Genomic DNA, 9,447 nt, shown 5'->3' with positions numbered 1-9,447 from the left:
TTTAAATATATAAATTGTTATTCATTATTTCTGTGTAAGTGTAAAATTCAATTTAATGCAGATAGTAATCATATATGATATATTGTTTATAATAATTTATTTGCACTATAATCTAATATGTAATATAATACAATAAATAATAATATAATATAATAATATAGTAATGAACATGTATTATTATTTAAATAATGTAGCATTGATTGTTGATTGTTGATTGTAGATTATTGAAGATGTAAAATTGAAGTTTCTGTAACATAGAGAAACAAATATTAATTTTAATAGAGAAAACTAAAAATGTGATTTATATAAAATTAAATTAAAATTGAATGGTATTAATTTATAGTTAATAAATGTACTTCAAATTATTTAAAAAATGTATGCTATTGTTTCACATCTACTTCATTTTATTTGTTATAATCTGGCTAAAATATATTTTGTTTGTTAATAACTATGATATTAATATCTGTGAATACGTATTCGTTTATAAAAGATGAAGTTCAATTTTTTATATCGTTTATTACTAGTTTCTAAATGCTGAAAATAAGGAGAAACGCAATTTGTGAAATTTTTACATTCTAAAAGAATACCATTTTTTCAAACTTTGTGGAATGCTATTTGATTTAATTCTGTTGGCGATCTATAGTTAAAGTAAGGTTAAAAACTAACCTGCGATTAATATTTGATAGAAATGGTGAATTACATATTTAAGTAAGATAAAGTTACATAAATCTTAGAAAATGCTGTGTTACAATGGAAAGCTTAGTTTCTTTTGTTTTATCGCCGCTGGTTTAATCGCAATCCTACCAGAAGTATTGTTAAGGTTAGAATTCAATGTTTTTCAAGAATATTTTAACAACATTTGGTTTACGCATTTATTTCAATATGGATTCTTAAATATACTTGTACTTCTTGCGTTTCGCGACTTTGCTTATCAGGTATTTTAAATATATTACTATTATAACGATTCATTTATGTGAATTATTATGAAGACATCAATTTATTTTATGAATACTTACATTTAACAGGTTGCTGTAAGGGCAGTTCTCCTAGGATATGCCTTTGGTATTGGGATTATTGTGTCCTTTGTTGCACCATCTTCATGGCAAATGTTCGGAGTATATATCACTATAATGGCAATATTCCATTACACAGAATTTCTAAGCATAGCTTGGATAAATCCATCTACTCTTTCCATCGACAGTTTTATTCTAAATCACAGCATAGCTTATGGAGTAGCAGCATGTTCTAGCTGGATAGAATTTGTCATAGAAAGGCATTATTATTCCGCAATGAAAGAATCTTCTTTTATATCATACTTTGGACTTGTACTATGCATTTGCGGGGAAGTTTTGAGGAAATTGGCAATGTTTACTGCCAAGCATAATTTTAATCATATTGTGCAGAGTGAAAAGATGGATAGTCACGAACTGATTACGTATGGAGTTTACAGAATTTGCAGGCATCCTAGTTATGTGGGCTGGTTTTATTGGTCTATAGGAACGCAGGTAATAATCTTTCATATTAAATATGTATAATATTTTACTGAAGTATAGACAAGTTTTATATTTGTCTTTGTAGCTAATACTCCAGAATCCAGTTTGTTTCCTTGCATACACTGGAGTATCTTGGAAGTTCTTCCACGATCGCATTTTAATCGAAGAGATCACTCTGCTTAATTTCTTTGGGCAGGATTACGTAGAATATCAGAAGAAAGTTAGTACAGGACTACCATATATATCTGGTTACAAGCTGAATTTATAGCAGCCAGTATGTGTCTGAAACACTCTATCAATTCCTCAGGTTTAATCTTAACATTATTTGTACTGACTATGTTTTTTATTGTACCTCAAGCAACAATGCAATAATTAAGGGAGGTTTTCTTAACAAAATTATATTTATTGTCTCATTTCATTTTGAAGAATTATTCATATAACAATAGACTACACTTTCATTATATGGTTACTTTCAGTTGGTAGATTATACACTTTCTTTTTATATTTATGCTTATTACATATATGTGTGTGTGTGTGTGTGTGTGCGCGCGTGTATATATATATACATATATATATATACGAAATGCAAAGTAATAAATATAATGCTGTAGCTAACATTTGCATTGACATTTAGAAAGCATTCGTTCGATGTTGGATAATAAGAAAGTTTTAGAGATTTCAGCAATGTACTTACAATATCATTAAGTCTGTACATAATCATTTACAATATTTTAGTATCGACAAAGCTTTTTGATATACTGATGTTAATTATCGATCTTGCCTTGATGATTCATGGCCTATATATTTTTATTATTGTGAAACCAAAGAATGAATTTAGATTATGAGAATTTTACTAAGAGAATATGTAGTATTATTTATAGATAGAAAAAAGAAAAATGAAAAATAATTGAATTATCGTTGTGCATTAGACTTGAGTCACACAAAATGTATATTATCATATTTTGTTTGTCATACGAATCTAGAAAATGCCCATGATTGTTACTACTTTCCATGTGAGAGAATCTGCATTTTTTAATTGACAGTTTAATAGGCAAATGCACTAACAAAAGGAAATAAATGACAATGTATCGTTGTAATAATTCATGAATAAACAAATAATAGTAATCTGTAAATGTATCGTTTGTCGAATCTTTCATTTAATCCTTACCTATTCGTTTTTTATGCAATATTTCCTCTGAGAAATAGCGGTTATACAGAATGTAAGAAAACGCTAAGGTTTGAGAGACTAATTATAATTATTTACACACTTCCGTCGCATTTTCATTGAATACAAATCTCCTTAGAACTAGCAACATATTTTACTAGCACCGTATCTTAACTATGCAAATACTTGTAAGTAACTTTCCTTTGTTAGTATCACATAATGAAGTTTTAAGTGTTTCAATAAAAAGAAAGGAAAACAAATTTGTATAGAAGTCATAGAACAATCAATAATAGGGCCTATCATTGGTCCAGATAAATGTTGGAATAAAAATTTTACTTTGTAATACAACTTATTTCTTATGTTTTTCTATATGTCGAAGATAAACATTCTCAATTCAAAGAGAATTTGTTGTAACGTTACAACTAGAATTATGAACTAATGGAGCCATTTTTAGTGTTTGCTTAGCTAAAGATTAGAGGAAGTCTATGGGAAGTTAACAACTCAGACAATGGCAGTGAAAACTTATGCATGACATAATATAATATTATTGTATCCATTCGCAGTCGCCTCAACGTTCATTCTTTGAACATGGCAGTCAATTGAAAAAAAAGCATTGTCAGATAAAAAAAATAAAAAAGGGAATAGGATTGGCTAATATGAGGAAAGAATCTATCGTACTTTATAAAAACAAAGAACTGTATAAAATGTAGTTAATTCGGTTATAAAATGTTGTCAGAAACATATTCTGTACACGTACAGATATAAAACTGCTTATACATATATCATTTGCCGTGGTAGGCTTTACAAACTGAATAATATAATTGTCCCTTCACTTAAATAAACCACTTCCATATCTTTCCAAGGTCGCCTCTTGTTGGAAGTCTATCGTCCAAATAACTATAAAACAAAAAGGAATAAAGAGAAAAAAGGGTTATTAAAACATTAATAATCCTTACTTGTTAAAATGTTAATAATTTACCTTGTCCTCAATGTTAACGAAGCGTTAAACAATTTACAAATTGGATTAATTCCATAAGTTACCAGAGAATACGTGTTTCTTCATTATTAAATCATTGTTGAAAGGACACGTATTCACTTAAACAAGACCTAATCCAATTAAATAACACTTAACTCAATATACATTTCATCGCATTTATAGTGTCTATGCATAATACTGTGAAAAGCACGCTCTGCTCTCGGATATCCATGGTGAAGGCGAGCAGATTTTGAAGTAGGATTAACAATGAGTAATTTTTGATACTGTACGCAGCCAAATTTGCCGCTGGTTTAGGGTGGATTATATTGACAGGAGGTGGAGGAACAAACGCGTCGAAGATGTCCGTATCCGCGTTGGTAAATACTAAGGAAGAGGGTATCCATCTTGCTCTAAGCAGCATGAAAGATTAACAGACCATTTTATACAGTTTCCATGTTGTTTTCTTAACAGAAAATTATTTTTTCATTTACCTAGTGCATGGTGAAACGTTCTTTCCCCTTATAGATTTTTCTCCAATGTCTATGGCCCCAGAATCTTGCACCTCCATGGTGTAAATGCAACCAGAAAATCCTTCTTGATATTTTCCATAAGTCATAGCATAGTCTGGCACTCCACCTAAGTACACACTGCCTCTAGCATTCAAATCTTGCTGTGTTCCATAGCTAGCACTGCTCTCCATGTGTTCTCCATTTAATTCTATGCTTCCATCACTTCCCTGGCGCTTTAAGATTATTCTGTGTCGTTCTCCATCATCTACCTTCTGTGCAGTGACACGAATCACTACTGGTCCTGTACCCAAGTTGTATTGATACTCTACATAACTGAAAATAGCAGATTAAATAAAATATTTATTCTAAAAACTGGAATAGAATACTTATTGCTTGCAAATGAATTCATAAATTATTGTGTTTAATTAAAAAGAATGTTGTTAATTACCCATCAACCACAGCAAGAGCCATGTAGTGATCAAGATTAAGATCATTTGGCGTCTGCCCATGCCACATGATCAGTCCTTTGGTCTTGTTCGTTGAAATTTCGAAACCTAACACTTCACGTTCTTCTTCATGGGCCATTACAGACTTATCTAACTCTAACCAACCATCCCCTCTGAATGCAACATCGTAAGTTACCTCCGCCACTGAAAATCAAAGAGAAATTAATAAGATTGTAAAATAAATATTTGTATTTAGTACTAAAATTGATTCTCTGAAATACTTACACTTTTCACAATTCTGTCCATTGTAGCCTAAGCGACAATCGCATTTGTAGGACCCATGGAGGTCTGTACAAGTGCCTCCATTTCTACAGGGAAGCAACAGTTCACATTGCTTCAAAATGTTCTCACAGTTTCTTCCCACGTAGCCGTATTCACAGGTGCATGAATAGTCGTACGAATCAGTATTCTGACACATTCCATGAATGCAAGGATTGGAGGCACACGGATCATAGGGAGTTGTAGTGGATGGTGGAATAGTGATTACAGTAGTCAACTTGGTTTGATTAGGATGTAGAACATTGCAGTCATCTATGTTTACTGAATCCAAGGCAGACTTTAGGATGTCTACATTCATCGAAGACACTCCAAGCTGAGAATATAATAGAATATGTTTTATTTGGATAATTCTATCAAGAATCTTCTGAAAAAGTTTATGATGAGCTTACATCACTGATGCAACCACGAAAAGTCCTATCTACACCGGCATTTCTGTTCACTATAATTCTTCTGCGATCAACGCCTCCAATATAGAGTAGTGTATTAAGCGTCATGGTGCGAGCAGTCCCGGGAGACTTGCCTCCTATTGTAGGTTCTCCATTTATAGTCAAATTCCCCTCCTTGAAGTCCCTGTTGATGGAGACATGTGTCCATACACCAGGTTGAAGAACATGGTTTGATCTAATGATCGCCAGGCCAGAACCAATGTCGTATCGAAATTCGACACGTTCATCCTTGACTACCAACGCAACGAAGTCTCCAAGTCCCTCTTCACTTTGAGCACAATACATCAGTATGCCATCTTGATTGTCCAGAGGATTGAAGTTCATTGCTACTTTCAATCTGTAATAACATTGGAAATATTAAAGTCATTGTCCTGATTTAACATTAGATGTAGAAATTAGTTCCTGTTAGTAGGAGAAAATATTAGAATTAATGGGAGAAAATACATTGGAGGGACACACAATTTTCCTTTTGAAACGTGACTTACCCTCTTTGATGTTCATAAACTACTATGAAGGCAGGTAATCAGCAAAATGACAAAAATCCTGTTAAATCAATTTTTATTTGCATCTCAAGACATATATTTATACTTATAGCATCACTCGAAGCCCGTCGAAATACATATAAACGGTCATTCTGGCCCTAGAAACACACCACTTATGGCACATACATCAAACAGGTTCTTACAAAATAAGTACAAACATCTTAAGATGTGCCTGATATTAAGTGTGTGTGTGAATGTGTTGAGTGTGTGCTTAGTACACAAATCGCGTATAATGCCACAACACAATAATGCCAATAATAAGCTCTTGATACTACTGTAAAGTGCCTTTCTTGTTTGGTAGTGATCTTATTAATGGTTTACTTTAAACAATAATTAAAATAACTAACACGCGTTAAACATGCGTTAAAATGTATTATTCAAGAAGCTGTACAAAAAACCCTTTATGGTCCAAGATCCAACGAATCGAATGGCATCTTAATAAAAAGAGAGCTCTATCGACAAGAATTGTTTCTGAAATAATGTTGCTATGAAAATAATTACTTGGACCTGTAAAAGGTTGTTATATGAAAAGTATAACGTAAGTATATTAATTGATACTCTAATATTACAGCACCATGAGGTTCATTCCAAGGAACTACTCACTATACAGGCTTCAACATAATCATCTATGACACGTATGAGGCAGACACAAAAAAATCTAATTGTAAATAAAATTCTCATAAAAAAAATATATATAATACACATATAATATATAATATGCTGACTAACTATAAATAGCAGTTACATAAGAATCGATTCGTTCTCTACAAACATTTAATAGTTATAAATGACTTTTCCTTCGTTTCTTTTTTTCTTTTTTATCATTATGTGCATTGAAAGGGTTTGGTTGTGAAAAAAAGGACTAATGTTTCGTGTGGTGCAGCTTATTGTGGTGATGTGGCCTTGATCGTGGATTTCTAACTTGTGCGTTGCGTGCTCGTAATCGATCGTATCTTTTGGTTGGGTTCATTCTCGGCCTGAAAATCATTGTTCCAATTAAGATCAGGGATTTCCTTTTATTGGGGGCAAGTTAAAGTGCGCCTGAGGAACCTTTAGAGAGTCTTTGTATCCATCGATTAACATTTAAACATACATATAATAAATTGTTTAACATGAAACTCTAAAGTAAAAACTTTCTAATTGTTTACTGACAAATATAAAAAATAAGGGACATATGCAGCAAAAAAATTGGGCTAACTTTTCTAATCATGCATCATGCACTGTTCAGATACTTACCGTCTAAGAGCTTTAGGTGTATCGTGTGCTATATAGGATTTATCGTCATGGAAGGCTGGTTCATAGACCTTCATCGTATTCTCGCAACGAGCACCGGTTGTTCCGTAAGGACAATAGCATTCGAAGCCCGTTTCCTTGTTTATGCAATCGCCTTCACCACATGCACCTATAATTATAGACAATTACAATTGTACAGATATAAAAACAAAAGACAAAAATGAAAAAATAAAAAGTAATTAAAATATATTTTTACCTGGATAACAAGGCTGTCCAACATAGTCACAGTGCTTGCCACTGTAGTCAGCACGACACAGACAAATGTATCCATTCTTTGTAGCAGCTTCTTGACATACACCACCATTGTTACAAGGATTTTCAGCACAAGTTTCACAGTTAGTGATCCCAGAGCTATCTGTCTGATCACCAATCAGATCAATTTCCTTTTCTCCAATTACCAATCTACTGATACAGCCAACGAAACCACTGTTGATCTCTGCATATTTGGTAATTATGGTACCACTGGGGACTCCACCCACAAACAATAATGATTTCATATCCAATCCTTGTTTTCTGCCATCTGCGATACCTTTGTAAGGGCCTTCACCATCGACTAACATGGTTCCCTCCTTTCTGTGACGTTGGAGTTTTATAGTATGCCACTCTCCAAGTGTTACAGGCTTTTCTGCCCGAATCATAGTTGGTCCAGAACCAAGATCAAAGCTAACATAGGAAAATTCTTATTATAAATGCAATTAAAGAAACAGAACCCACACAAAAATTTGTTTCGCGTTTAAAATATTACAACTAGATATGTTATGTATCTTTGCATATCATGCACGTTCTATACATTATTGCATTTTAATTGCATATTAGTTATATTTTTAAGTTAGTTATTTTTAAGTTAGTTATTGATAATTACCTAAATTGTGGGTAGCCTCTAACCAGTGACAACATAATAAAGTCTCCATTTCCACGGTTGGATTCATCATTGTACAGGATTATACCATCATAGCTCTGTGGTTTGAATGAGATCTCTATGTTGAATTTCAGATATGAGTCAGCTAGTGGAGGTAAAGCGATGAAACTTTGAGGTGCCTGACTGAAGTATGGAACTACTCCAGTTACGACAAGCATAGTCGGTATTTCTATATTTTCATGGTCGTTGTTCACAGTGCAGATGTACGTGCCTGCATCCTCTGCCTTGACGTTGGTTAGCTTCAATTTGCTCTAAGAAGGAAAAAGATAATACATGGAGTCAGAATGTCTTCTGCTATCGTTTTTAATTATGATTTTTATATTATGATTATCGTACCTCAAACACTTGAGCGTCAGGTTGCAAAATACCTCCTAGTTTGCTCCAAGAGAACGTCAGTGGTGGATCGATGCTAGGACGACAATCCATTTCTAGACTGGAGCCATAAGGAGCAAGCTTGGTTTCAATTGCTGGAGCATCGTTGTTTCCACCTAATAAAAGAATCCTCAATTGAAGATGTATATTTTTGGAGCTTTGAACTTATTGTATATACTTACATTGAAGCATAATTTTGTAAGCATAAGTATGAAATAAAGACTTTATTAGTTTACTATATTACTTGAATGATCAATAAATAAAGTATAAAGATTAGAATACTGGGAAATAAATAGAATAATAGAATAATTAAGTATGAAACATTACCATGGACAACAAGATTGAAGTCCTGCTCGAAGGTACCATCAGGAGTATCTGCAGTGCATCTGTACAGTCCACTGTCACTGACAGTCACGTTAGACAATCTTAAAGTGTTTCCATGCACTTGAGCATTTTGTGGCAGACTAGAATGGTTAGGTCTGGACCAGTAGTAACGTGGATTATGAGTTCCAGAGCATGCACAACGTATGTCAATGTTATCCCCAATGTTCACTGGATCCTGAGAGACTTCCACACTGACAGCAGGTATTGTAGTTGCTAAAATATAAACAATAGAGTTAGCAGAATGCATTGAAAGTTATTTTTAAAATGTATGAACGTGAACCCCTTTCCATTATTGCTTCCTATGACATTGAGTTTAGGATAAATCTAAAATGACAATGGATATCATTTGGATCAGGAGCAGGCTATTCTACAGAATAACGAACACATGTGGAAGATATTAAATAACCTTGCTAAGATGTTAATATCCTTTTCTATGATCATTGTGCAAAGTTTCTAATTCTCTCAACCTTTAGTACCATGAACACAACGATACAAAGTGTAAGGTAGTGACGGGATGAAGATCTATTTCGCAGTCAGACTGTGTTCCTGATTTTTTTCTATTA

General features: G+C 33.1%; 2 protein-coding genes across 16 annotated transcripts in view; one reads left to right on the top strand and one right to left on the bottom strand.

The window, feature by feature from the left end:
• Window positions 1–467: 467 nt before the first annotated feature.
• On the top strand, window positions 468–2,630 carry LOC100742012 (protein-S-isoprenylcysteine O-methyltransferase). Its single transcript, XM_003486365.4, has 3 exons — window positions 468–935; window positions 1,026–1,505; window positions 1,579–2,630. Exons 1-3 carry the CDS (start codon window positions 738–740, stop codon window positions 1,759–1,761), a joined length of 861 nt encoding a protein of 286 aa, XP_003486413.1. The 5' UTR covers window positions 468–737; the 3' UTR covers window positions 1,762–2,630.
• A 95-nt stretch (window positions 2,631–2,725) lies between these two features.
• Window positions 2,726–9,447, bottom strand: part of LOC100748280 (basement membrane-specific heparan sulfate proteoglycan core protein) — a 189,285-nt gene continuing 182,563 nt past the window's right edge. For 13 of the 15 annotated variants that reach the window (XM_033318695.1, XM_024364820.2, XM_033318696.1 and 10 more), the window contains 11 exons: window positions 8,828–9,097; window positions 8,465–8,616; window positions 8,072–8,379; window positions 7,406–7,872; window positions 7,153–7,318; window positions 5,318–5,711; window positions 4,875–5,241; window positions 4,592–4,793; window positions 4,126–4,476; window positions 3,638–4,044; window positions 2,726–3,555 (listed from right to left, as the gene is read on the bottom strand). In XM_033318695.1, coding sequence (XP_033174586.1) covers window positions 3,786–4,044; window positions 4,126–4,476; window positions 4,592–4,793; window positions 4,875–5,241; window positions 5,318–5,711; window positions 7,153–7,318; window positions 7,406–7,872; window positions 8,072–8,379; window positions 8,465–8,616; window positions 8,828–9,097 — 2,936 coding nt within the window. In that variant the 3' untranslated portion in view covers window positions 2,726–3,555; window positions 3,638–3,785. Of the gene's footprint in view, window positions 3,556–3,637; window positions 4,045–4,125; window positions 4,477–4,591; window positions 4,794–4,874; window positions 5,242–5,317; window positions 5,712–5,915; window positions 6,894–7,152; window positions 7,319–7,405; window positions 7,873–8,071; window positions 8,380–8,464; window positions 8,617–8,827; window positions 9,098–9,447 lie in introns of those variants that run through there. The other 2 variants (XM_012380722.3, XM_033318707.1) reach the window with 1 other exon arrangement.

The sequence above is a fragment of the Bombus impatiens genome, unplaced genomic scaffold (assembly GCF_000188095.3).
Source record: "Bombus impatiens unplaced genomic scaffold, BIMP_2.2 scf_0107, whole genome shotgun sequence".
Taxonomy (NCBI): Eukaryota; Metazoa; Arthropoda; class Insecta; order Hymenoptera; family Apidae; genus Bombus; species Bombus impatiens.
This window is presented reverse-complemented; position numbering and strand designations above follow the sequence as displayed.